Source organism: Grammomys surdaster, unplaced genomic scaffold (genome assembly GCF_004785775.1).
Source record: "Grammomys surdaster isolate TR1022 unplaced genomic scaffold, NIH_TR_1.0 126182, whole genome shotgun sequence".
Taxonomy (NCBI): domain Eukaryota; kingdom Metazoa; phylum Chordata; class Mammalia; order Rodentia; family Muridae; genus Grammomys; species Grammomys surdaster.
The window spans coordinates 1701729-1714329 of NW_021620988.1; the positions used below are offsets into that span (position 1 = coordinate 1701729).

At 36.5% G+C, this 12601-nt stretch overlaps 1 protein-coding gene across 2 annotated transcripts in view; it reads left to right on the forward strand.

Moving 5' to 3' along the window:
- The window catches only part of Anxa10 (annexin A10), a 70048-nt gene that overhangs the window by 20551 nt on the left and 36896 nt on the right, over positions 1–12601 (forward strand). For both annotated transcript variants that reach the window (XM_028757771.1, XM_028757772.1), the window contains exon 2: positions 8226–8307. In XM_028757771.1, the coding sequence (XP_028613604.1) occupies positions 8226–8307 (82 nt within the window). The remainder of the gene's footprint in view (positions 1–8225; positions 8308–12601) is intronic.

Below are 12601 nucleotides of genomic sequence, written 5' to 3' on the forward strand. Positions count from 1 at the left end.
TTTTGATAACTTTTGATTGAAAGTTGATTTTATTCGATATTAGAATGGCTACTCTAGCTTGTTTATTGGAACCATTTGCTTGGAAAAATTTTTCCAGCCTTTTACTCTGAGATAGTGGACCTAACAGGGATGAGATTAGCTGAAATATCTAACAAAGGGGAGGGAGAACCTGTAGAGACCATATCCAGAGATTAGGCAAGGCCCCCGGTTGAGGGATAGGGCCAGCCACTTACCTCCAAATTTTTAACCCAGAATTGCTCCTGTCTAAAGGAAATGCAGGGACAATGTGTGGAGCAGAGACTGAAGGAAAGGTCATCCAGAGACTGCTTCACCTGGGGATCCATCCCATATACAGACACCAAACCTAGACACTATTGTAGATGCCAAGAAGTGCTTGCTGACAGGAGCCTGCTATAGCTGTTTCCTGAGAAGCTTTCCCAGAACCTGACAAATACAGAGGGAGATGCTTGAAGTCAACCATTAGACTTAACACAGGGTCCCAATGGAGGAGTTAAAGAAAGGACTGAAGGAGATGAAAGGGTTTGCAATCCCATAGGAAGAACAACAATATCAACCAACCAGACCTCCCAGAGCTTCCAGGGACTAAATCACCAACCAAAGAGTACACATGGAGTAACCCATGGCTCCAGCCGCATATGTAGCAGAAGATGACATTGTCTGGTGTCAACAGCAGGAGAAGCCCTTGGTCTTGTGGAGGCTTGATTCCCTAGTATAGGGGAATGCCAGGGTGGTGAAGTGGGAGTGGGTGGGTAGAAGGGGGAGCATCCTCATAGAAGCAGGAGGTGGGGGTATGGGAGAGGGAGGTCTCAGAGGAGAAACCTGGATAACATTTGAAATATAAATACATAAAATATCCAATTTAAAAATTAAAATAAAAATAAAGAATTCAAGAAAAGGAAAAACAAAAGACTCTATGGCTGAAGATGCTACATGTATTTGTCACAGGACATGGAAAAATAAAATGGTATTGACCAGGAAACTTCCTCCAAGATGGTTAGATTATATAGTAACAAAAATGTGGTTTTAAGAGGTTGGTGGGCTGAGGGAGTCATGAAGACTCTCTCTCTTTCAGCCCTCTAACTCCTCCATTGGGACCCCGTGCTCAATCCAATGATTGTCTAGGAGCATCCCCTCTCTATTTGTGAGGCTATATCACGCCCTGTCCTCATGCACTTCTTGGCATCCACAATAGTGTCTGGGTGTGGAAACTGTATATGGGATGGACCCCCAGGTAGGACAGTCTCTGATGGAGTTTCCTTCAGTCTCTGATTCACACATTGATCCCTTGAGTATTTTGTTCCCCTTTCAAAGAAGGACAGAAGCACCCATACTTTGATCTTCCTTCTTCTTGAGCTTCATGTGCTCTGTGAATTGTATCTTGGGTATTCCAAGCATAAATAAAGAAAATATTCAATAAAAAATAGAAAAATAAATAATTTTTTTTAAAAAGACTCCCTCTAAGCTACAAATCCTATGAATTACAACCAGAATAATGGCATGGATGTTCTTGGAGTAGCCAAGTGCTTTCTCAGTGCATTTAAGACTCATTTTTCTGGAGGAAAATATTCAACCCAAGAATTCATGGTTTAGGAGCTTATTGTTCCTGCGGTGAAGCCTCTACTATTATACTTCTAAAAGGGAACATTATCAAAATACCTTCTAAATTCATAACTCTACCTATGCATTAGTTCAATTTTCAGACTTATCAGAGAAGTTTCTTTGTGCAGTGGAGAATGATTAATGTAGAAATTCACAACTAGCAAAGTCCAGAAAATAAGTACATGTAAATACTCAGGCAGAAACTGAACCTCTATATCTCATTCATCTCCCATGAATCAAGAACCATTAAAAAGGTGGGGGCAGAAAAATCAGAGGTCAGAGAAGACTGTCGTGAGACAGTCTCTTTGTGCAGTAGACAATGATTAATACAGAAAGTCACAACTGGAAAAGTTGAGAAAATAAGTATCTGTGGATACTCAGGCAGAAACTGGACATCTATATCTCATTCATGTGCCCAGAGTCAGGAACCATCAAGAAAAAGGGGAAAGAAAGATTATAAATACCAGAGGTCAGAGAAGACTGTAGTGAGACAGTCTAAACTGAACATAATAAGAATAATAGACTAATGAGTTCATGGAAGCTATGATGGCCTGCATAAGATCAAGCCACTAATATACTGTATTATATACTCCATTATGACATAGAGTACAAAGAGGTTCCAAATCCTCACCACTAACTGGAAATCATGGGCAGTTGATAATTTCTGACAGAAAAAGAGATGGTTTTCTTTAAAGATGTGGTCCCTGATTGACTATGCCACAGTGTATGGCACCACACCCAAGAGTATATGACCATAACAAATTTTATTCAATAAGGAATACAAAATTCAAGTTGGGGGTTGAGGAAGTAAAAAGGATCTTAGAGGAATTAAGTAGAGGAGTGGGCAGTGTATGTTGTCAAAATGTTTTATGGAAGGTTAGGTTTTGTCAACTTGCCTCATCCTGGAAAAGAGCCTTCATGTAGGGAACTGCCTCATCAAATTAGCCTATGGAACATTTTCATAATTATTCATTGATGTGAGAGGGCCCAGTACTCTTTGAATAATATTAGTCCTGGGCAAATGGGTCTGGACTGTAGGAGAAAGATCAGGTCAATAACCAGTTTTCTGTGTTTTCTGCTTCTGGCTCCAACCTTGAGATTTTGGATTGGCTTCTTCAATGACAGACTATAAGCTCTAAGTCAAATAAACCCTTTCCTCCTCAAGTTAGTTTTGGTCACCACTTTGGTATAGCAACATAACTCAAGCTAAGGTATATATAACAAGAAATTCATAAATAATTGGTGAAGGTACCATATATTCTTTAATTTTAGTTATTAATTTAATTTGTTCTTAGACCTCCATATATTGATTTCCCTGTGAACTTAGTATATGAAAACTTATACTTAAATCAAAGAGTTCAGAATCTTAGAAAACCCAATCTTCCGTAAATATTTTCTGATCACCCTACTTAAACTTCCCCATGGTAATGATATGTATATTGACCATTCTCAGTACCAACTTCCCTCTCACCTTTGCTTGATTTTAGTGGAATTTTTCAAGTTTCTTCCAATTTAATCAAAAGCAAATGTAGTTTTTCATGTATTACTTTCATTATGTGGAGATATGTTCCTTCTGTTCTGAATTCCATCTGATATCTTTTTTTAAAATAATTTATTTATTTTCTCTCAAATTGTAATTCATTCACAGAGGGGTTATAAACACAGAAAGGCAGGATGTGGGGAAGGGGATGACACTGGAGTGTGGGTGTTCAGGGGGAATACAGATATCTTTCAGAACCGGGTATCGGCTGGGTGAAGGTTCAGGGGACAGGTCACTATGACTCTGCCTATGACTCGCTTGTCCTTATCTAAGTTGATATTGTCTGCCAAGGCTACCTATTTACAAGGTCTATGACTACTCAGGCTTGTAAATTTCCACAAAAGCTGCCTGTTTACATTAGCTTATAGCCATCTGTTTCAATGTTTTTTCACAGAGACCCAAGACTTGTTGTTAGTATACATGTATGACGGGCCTATTGCTGATTTTAGGCCTATGCCTGATTTTAGGTCTTCAGTGTGTAAGCCCGGCTGCCCCTGACATCTCCTCCCTTCTCTAAGTATAGAAGGGCTGTGGCGATTCTAATCTTGCGAAGGCGGGGATAGAGGCCTGACCTCCAGTAATTGAAGGGGACCTTGTAAAGGCTCCGGTCCCCCTGTCGTTGTCCAGTAAGGCATGAGGGTCCCATCCCATACATCTGATATCTTAATATATATATATATATATATATATATATATATATATGTTAGTTATCAATTATTCTTTATTTGACAGATAAATAATATCCTGAAGTAAAAAATATTATTCATGTTTCTGTCTTGTATATTTTCTAACCTTTTTAATAACTAAATAAATAACTAAATAATAATAGAAAATGACATTTATATAATGAATAAAAATGACAGAATTCTAACATTTGTACATATTTCATATTTATAATGCTTGTTTGTTTGATTATTAGTAAATTAATTTTATTGAATTGTTTACTGTGGAGACATTTTTCCACAATCTATTAATCTCTCGCACTGCTCTTTTGTTGTGCTTATATCTAAGTATGTTTTGTTCCATGGATTGTTGTGACTACTGTGATAGTTGCCATTTTCAAAATGCTAGGCACCTCACTAAGTCCTCTCTCAAAAGATATTTCATCGCTAGGGGACTCTATGATATTAAAAGCATATTACCCCTATTTTGTAACTGAAAGAAAATGAGATACATTCAATTTAAATACTTCTGTGCCTATACAATTGCTTAGAGACACAAAAGAAACTTGAATTCATATCTCTCTGAGGTCCAAGACAATACATTCATACATTCTCCTAATCTCTTGAGATAATTATGTTGATGTGGATGAGATTCACTATAGCCACATTTTGTCATCTAAAATTTTTATTATGGCCCACAACCAAACAATATTCTTCCTTTATAAGGAATGGTGCTTTGTACACTACAGGGAATTATTTTAAATCTGTAATGTTTTTAAAACTTAGCTCGTTCATTAGCCAAAGAGCTACTAGGCCTTTGGCTAAAGACATATATAATACTCACTGTCATGCATTCATTTCAAAACAAAGCCTAGAGTAAAACTTCGAACCTAGGTAGGTGAAGATGGTGAACTCTGTATATCCACAGATAGAGTGGATGCTTTACAAAACTATTGTCCCCTGAAAAATTTGTAGTTCTGCAATTCCATGATATCAGCTTCACAGTGCTGTATGTCAGAATTTGCTTTATGAGTAGTAGGGCTAAAAGCAACATTACATACAGGTTTCCTTGGTTCACTGTCACACCCAGCTTATCGTCATATAAATATGTGGCATAGATTTTTTTTAAAATCTTCTTTCTCCAGTTTCTGATAAGAGCACACCTTATTTCCTGTGGTAAGGCTGAAATCATATGGTATCCTTCCGAGCAGTATTTTCTCATCAAAAATAAAGATTAAAATGATTTTATAATATGACTTGAAATCTAGAGTATTTCCTCCAGCAGTTCTATTATTGTGAGTTGTATTGTTATTTCTATTATTCAAGATTATCTGTGCTATGACAGGTACCTTCCTCCTTCTTCTTCTTCCTCCTCCTCCTACTCCTCCTCCTCCTCCTCCTCCTCCTCCTCCTTCTTCTTCTTCTTCTTCTTCTTCTTTCTCTCTCTCTCTCTCTCTCTCTCTCTCTCTCTCTCTCTCTCTCTCTCGCCAATTGTTATCTCAAAACGTAAGTTCTCAACTATGGCTCCAGTGCCATGCCTGTCTTCGTTCTGCCATGTCCCCCACCATGATAGTCACAGACTCACCCTCTGAAACTGTCAGCTTCGCCCTATAAATTCTTTCTTTTATATGTTATGTAGGTCATGATGTATTCACAGAAATAGAAAAATACACTGGTACTATTTCACTGATTTCTTTATTGTTGTATTTATTAGTAGTATATTGAAGGCTACTAAGTTCTGTGTATTTTGTATCTTGCTCTTTTTTTGAGTATGTTTATCAGCTATAGAAGTTTTTTCTGTAGTCTTGAGAATATTTAATATATAAAATCATGTTATTTGCAAATGTAAATACCTTGACTTCTTCCTTTCTTATTTCTTCCTCCACTATGGCCCTCACATGTCATATTGTTCCAGCTAAGAAGTTACATTGCTAAAAATAAGTGGATACACTGGATATTAGTGTTCATGATTTTTAAATGCTTTAATTTCTTTCTCCTTTTAAATCACAAAAATGTGTTTGTATTTGGCTGATAGCATGTAGCAATTTTAAGATTGTTAAGGTACTGAATGGTAATTTTCAAGTACCGAGTTCACTTTCCAATTCCTATCATAGTACAAAAGAAGATACCTCTTACTTATTTCTCAAAAAAGAAAACTTTTAATAGAGCAGAGAAGAAACTATAGAAGACTCTTACAACATTGAAGCTACTGTGTGATATTGTGACAGTGGATATAATGGTGATGACTCACATGCTCCCGTAAGTTTGTCACCTCAAAAAATGACCCATAATATAAAATATGGACTGAAATTATTATGTATCAAATATACCACTCTGATAGATATTGATAATGAGAGAGGATGTACATATAGAGATGAGCATAGGGAACATTATGATAAATCAGTATCCATTCAGCTAAATATGCGGTGAAGTTAATATTGCCTGAAATAGATTGTTAAAAATTCTTTTCTCAGTGAATGAAATAAGTAGGTATATGTATTTCATAAAATATAGTAATGGTAACACAATCTCACAGTTAAAGTTAAGTGACTATCAATTCCAGTATTTAAATCTTAAGTTCATCTAGGATTGAAACATTAAAAAGAAAATATTCGAGCTGGAAAGATGACTCAGTAATTTAGAGCATTGCTATACTTGCAAAGGTATTAGATTCACTTCCAAGATCATAATCCCCTCCAGTGTTAGGAGATCCAGCGTCCTCCTTTAACCACTGAAGGAGCCTGTTAAGCCATGGTGCACATACATACACTCAAAACAAGACACATACACATAAAAAATAAGTAAAACAAATATGCTTGAATTATGATCATCTAAATATTTACCTTAAAATCGGCTACCTCAGCTAAATTTAATAAATGAAATAAGTATTTGTCTGTCATCCTAATAGCATGCCACCATATGACATTTTGTTAGAAATGTAAGTTAAAATGGGATGTTTTTACCTAATAAATAGCCTTTATAGACTTTATTGGCCTTAACGCAAGAGAAAATTCTTCAAGGTCATGTATAATAAACTTGAGACCTTGGAGGTTAACTGGAAATTCTTTTGTAAATGACTGCACTGGAGCAAAGTAGACAAAGAATGGGTGTGTGGTAATAGGGATTTTGTTTCTTGAGAGTCTTCCTTTACAACCATGGCTATGTGGAAATTACTATGTAGACAAAGCTTGCCTTGAATATGAACACATACTCAAGTGAAGCTTGAGACATGGTGGAATGGTAAGAGTGAGCTACCATACCTGGTGTTCCTTATTTTAATTACATATATCTGTCCTTGTGAATGCTCAAGGAGCACATTTCACCCCCTAGATGTACTTCCAAGTATAAAAATATGAATACACCACACATTATTCTATTATTTACTTCACGTTCACAACTATACATCTATTAATATCCTTTAAAATCAAATCTACATATAACTGAAGGAAAGAGAGCATTTAATACTCCAAATCCTTTTTGATACCAATGGATTCATACTCATTTAACTATAAATGATGAACCAGACTTTTGTTTTCAACTAATTAATCTTCCATTAGACAATGGATGCTAGAGAGCTATATAATCATCCAGTATTCCCAAAAGCATCCAGTCAGTGAATGAGTTTTTAAACCCTCATAGCCTTATTCACTAGTGATAATATTTTTTTATTTTTCTGAGTTCCAGATACACTGACAACAAATGTAGAGAGCTGGCCCTTGTTCTTAATAATATCTAATTGACAGCTCTTCCTGCTGAGGGTGAGCATAGGGCACAGAGTCTAGCTGGCTCTATCTGAAGTCAGAACCATGTGACTCTTAACACCTTCCTTAAATGTTCTGCTCTTTTATTATTGTCAAGACATGATGGGGGTCATTTTTTTTCTTTGGTTTTCTCTGCAGCTGGGTACTTTGGGTAAGTAATATCAGTCTTACATATGTTCCTCCATGTTTTACAAATTTCAAACCCCACATTCAAGTATTTTTTTATATGATATACTTTGGGGGGAGGGAACAAAAGCTATACTGGTAGACAACATTTATAGTTCAGATGGATGGCCTGAGTCTTTCACTATGGTTTTCTTTTAAGTTTCTATAAGTTGTCATCAGTTTCTAAGAAAATATATGTTTTAAATTTGATTTTAAATCTTTTTACTATTGATTTTAAGATCTCAGCTTCTTATTTGGATGATAATGGCAATGTAATGGAAGCCACTGAATAAAATACATTCAATCAAATCAGCTTTCTGTATTTAACACACAATTATACCATATCTGATAAACAGCAGTGAGGTACATTAGTTTAAACATGTAAAATATATTTCTGTTGGCACTTATAGAGAACATTTTGTTGAAACTTTTTATGGAAATTGGTACAATTTCTTAAGTGTTGATTTTCCTAACCAGGTTCAAGGAACTATCTTCCCAGCTCCAAATTTCAATCCGGTGATGGATGCCCAAATGCTAGGAGGAGCACTCCAAGGATTTGGTAAGTCTTGGAAATACATGATTTCATTATTGTACTGTCTGTTTTTAACATCATGTTAACATGATATCATGAGTGTAAACTAAGGTTTTGTAGAAGACAGATACAAGAATATAGAATTAGAAGAAAATAATAAAAGACCATGATGCTGAGGAGAAATTACAACTTGGGTCCTGAAATGTGTTCCTTATGACCTCAAATGCCTCACTGTTGGCTCCTTAATAAGCTTCCAGACCATAAACGTAATCAAAAGAGGTCACATCCTGTCAACCTCTGCATGTTTTTTTCTTTCTAGAGTGTTTCTGTCGCTACTTACTCTTACACCCCAAACTAGTCTCCTGCTGTCCAAAGTGGCTCTGTTTACCCACACCTCATAAACTGTCTCAATATACTTCTTGCCTGAGATGCTACTTTCTGTCTTGTCTACTTTTAGCCTAAGGTCTCCAAATGAACATCCTCTCTGCTTCCTTCTCTGAGGCTCTAACAACCGTGGTGTGCCAGGCATCGTTCTCTGTAGCTCCTTCTCCTTTGCTAATCATTTGCCTTGTGCCTTTCCACTGTACCTGCAGATGGGTCTGTGAGTTCCAAGCATGTGCAACTTTGCTTAGAAAACTGATGTTCATATGATAAGATCAGAGTTTAGAAAAGAAATGCACAAAACAAAGAAAGGAAAACACTTTGTTTTTAATTCTTTAAGAATTTTGGGGTTCAGTCAGAGAAGATATAACCTAATGCTGAAGAGACTGGAGGTCCAAAGAAGTTTAGAGTTTTGGGGGGGGGGAACCTCCTCATAGAGACAGAGTGGGTTGGGGAGGAGGTATGAATATAGACCAGGAGTGGAATAAAATCTGGAGTGTAAAAAAGAAATAATAAATAAAAATAAATAAATAAATAAATAAATAAATAAATAAATAAATAATAAAGAATTCTTTAAGTTTCAGTGTGAAACTTAAAGACTAATATATTTTCCTTGAACAAAACTGATTTTATTTAAAGACTTATAAATAAGCAGATAGATAGACATGGACAACATAAAAGAAATTATTACAGAAAAACATTAAGAAAGCAAACTCTTGGCCTCTCACTTGGTCTTTTCTGCTGGGGCAGACTAGCTAGCTGGTCTGTTCCCCAGAAGACACCATATACTGACCCATCTGAGGAGAATCACTGTACTCAGAGCAGTGGCGGAACCACTGCACTCAGAGCAACAGAACAACCACTGTACTCAGAGCAACAGAGAATCACCTTCACTCAGAGCAGTTGAGGAAGCTGGATTCTCAGAAGCTCTAATATGCCCAGGATCGTAGGATTTCAGAATCCCAGAGGCAGCCTGAGTCCCAGGAGCTGTTCCACACAGGATCTCAAGATCACAGGATCCCAGAGACAGCTGGACTCTGAGGAGTTCTGACACAAGCAAGATAACTGGAAAGACAGTCTCCACTCAGAGACAGTGAGTGTAGGTAGCACTAGAGTTAACAAGATGGCGAAAGACAAGCACAAGAACATAAGCAACAGAAACCATAGTTACTTGGCATCATCAGAACCCAGTTCTCCCACCATAGCAAGCCCTGGACAACCCATCACACTGGAAAAGCAGAATTAAAATCACTTCTCATGATGATGATAGAGGATTTTAAGAAGAACATAAGTAACTCCCTTAAAGAAGTACAGGAGAGTACAAGTAAACAGGTAGAAGCCCTTATAGAGGAAACACAAAAATCGCTTAATGAACTGCAAGAAAATACAACCAAACAGGTGAAGGAATTAAGCAAAACCATCCAGAATCTAAAAATGGAAGTAGAAACAATAAGTAAATCACAAAGGGAGACTACCCTGGAGATAGAAAACCTAGGAAAGAAATCAGGAGTCATAGACAGAAGCATCACCAACAGAATACAAGAGATGGAAGAGAGAATCTCATGTGCAGAAGGTACCATGGAAAACATTGACACAACTGTTGAAGAAAATGCAAAATGCAAAAAGATCCTAACACAAAACATCCAGGAAATCCAGGACACAATGAGAAGACCAAACCTAAGGATAATGGGTATAGATGAGAGTGAAGATTCCCAACTTAAAGGGCCAGTAAATATCTTCAACAAAATTATAGAGGAAAACTTCCCTAACCTAAAGAAATAGATGCTGATGATCATACAAGAAGCTTACAGAACTCCAAATAGACTAGACCACAAAAGAAAATTCCTCCTGTCACATAATAATCAAAACATCAAATACACAAAACAAAGAAAAAATACTAAAAGCAATAAGGGGAAAAGGTCAAGCAACATACAAAGGCAAACCTATTAGAATTACACCAGACTGCTCACCAGAGACTGTAAAAGCCAGAAGATCCTGGACTGATATCATACAGACCCTAAGAGAACACAAATGCCAGCACAGACTACTGTGCCCAGCAAAATTCTCAATCACTATAGATGGAGAAACCAAGATATTCCATGACAAAACCAAGTTTACACAATATCTTTTCATAAATCCAGCCCTACAAAGAATAATAGATGGAAAAATCCAATACAAAGAGGGAAACTACAACCTAGAAAAAGCAAGAAAGTAATCTTCCAACAAACCTAAAAGCAGATAGCCACACAAACATAATCCCAACTCTAATAACAAAAATAACAGGAAGTAACAATCATTTTTCCTTAATATCTCTTAACATCAATGGACTCAATTCTCCAATAAAAAGACGTAGGCCATCAGACTGGATACTTAAACAGGACCCAAAATTTCAATGCATATAGGAAATGCACCTCAGTGACAAAGACAGACACAACCTCAAAGTAAAAGGCTGGAAAACAATTTTCGAAGCAAATGGTGCCAAGAAACAAGCTGGAGTAGCCATTCTAATATCGAATAAAATCGACTTTCAACAAAAGTTATCAAAAAGTTATTATAAAGAAGGACACTTCATACTCGATAAAGGAAAAATCTACCAAGATGAACTCTGTTCTCAACATATATGCACCTAATGCAAGAGCACCCACATTCATAAAAAGAAACTTTATTACTAAAGCACAAAGCACATATTGCAACTCACACAGTAATGGTGGGGGCTTTGAACACCCCATTCTCCTCAATGGACAGAACATGGAAAGAGAAACTAAACAAAGACACAGTGAAACTAAGAGAAGTTATGAGCCAAATGAATTTAACAAATATTTATAGAATATTTCATCCTAAAACAAAAGAATATACCTTTTGCTCAACACCTCATGGTACCTTCTCCAAATAGACCATATAATTGTTCTCAAAACAGGCCTCAACAGATACAAGAAGATTGAAATAATCCCATGCATCCTATCAGATCACCACAGACTAAGGTTGGTCTTCAATAATAACAAAAACAATGGAAAGCCCACGTACACATGGAAACTGAACAATGCTCTATTCAATAATAACTTGGTCAAGGAAGAAATAAAGAAATTAAAGACATTTTAGAATTTAATGAAAAATGAAGGCTCTTCATACCAAAAATTATGGGACACAATGATAGCAGTGGTAACAGGAAAACTCATAGCTCTCAGTGCCTACAAAAAGAAACAGGAGAGAGCAGACACTAGCAACTTGACAGCACATCTGAAAGCTCTAGAATAAAAAGAAGCAAATACACCCAAGAGTAGTATATGGTACGAAATACTCAAACTCAGGGCTGAAATTAACCAAGTAGAAACAAAAAGTACTATACAAAGTATCAACAAAACCAGGAGCTAGTTCTTTGAGAAAATCAACAAGATAGATAAACCCCTAGCCTGACTAACCATAAGTCACAGAGACAGTATCCAAATTAATAAAATCAGAACTGAAAAAGGATGCATAACAGAAACTGAGGAAATTAAAAAAAAAATCATCAGATCCTACTACAAAGGCCTATACTCAACAACACTGGAAAATCTTGATGAAATGGACAATTTTCTAGACAGATACCAGGTACCAAAGTTAAATCAGGATCAAATAAACCACATAAATAATCCTATAACCCCTAAAGAAATAGAAGCAGCCATTAAAACTCTCGCCCCCAAAAAAGGGCAGGACCAGATGGTTTTAGTGCAGAATTCTCTCAGACCTTCCAATAAGACCTAATACCAATTCTCTTCAAACTATTCCACAAAATAGAAACAGAAGGAACACTACCCAATTCATTCTATGAAGCCCCAATTACACTCATACCTAAATCACACAAACACCCCACAAAGAAAGAGAACTTCAGACCAATCTCCCCTATGAATATCGATGCAAAAATACTCAATAAAATTCTCGCAAACCGAATCCAACAACACAT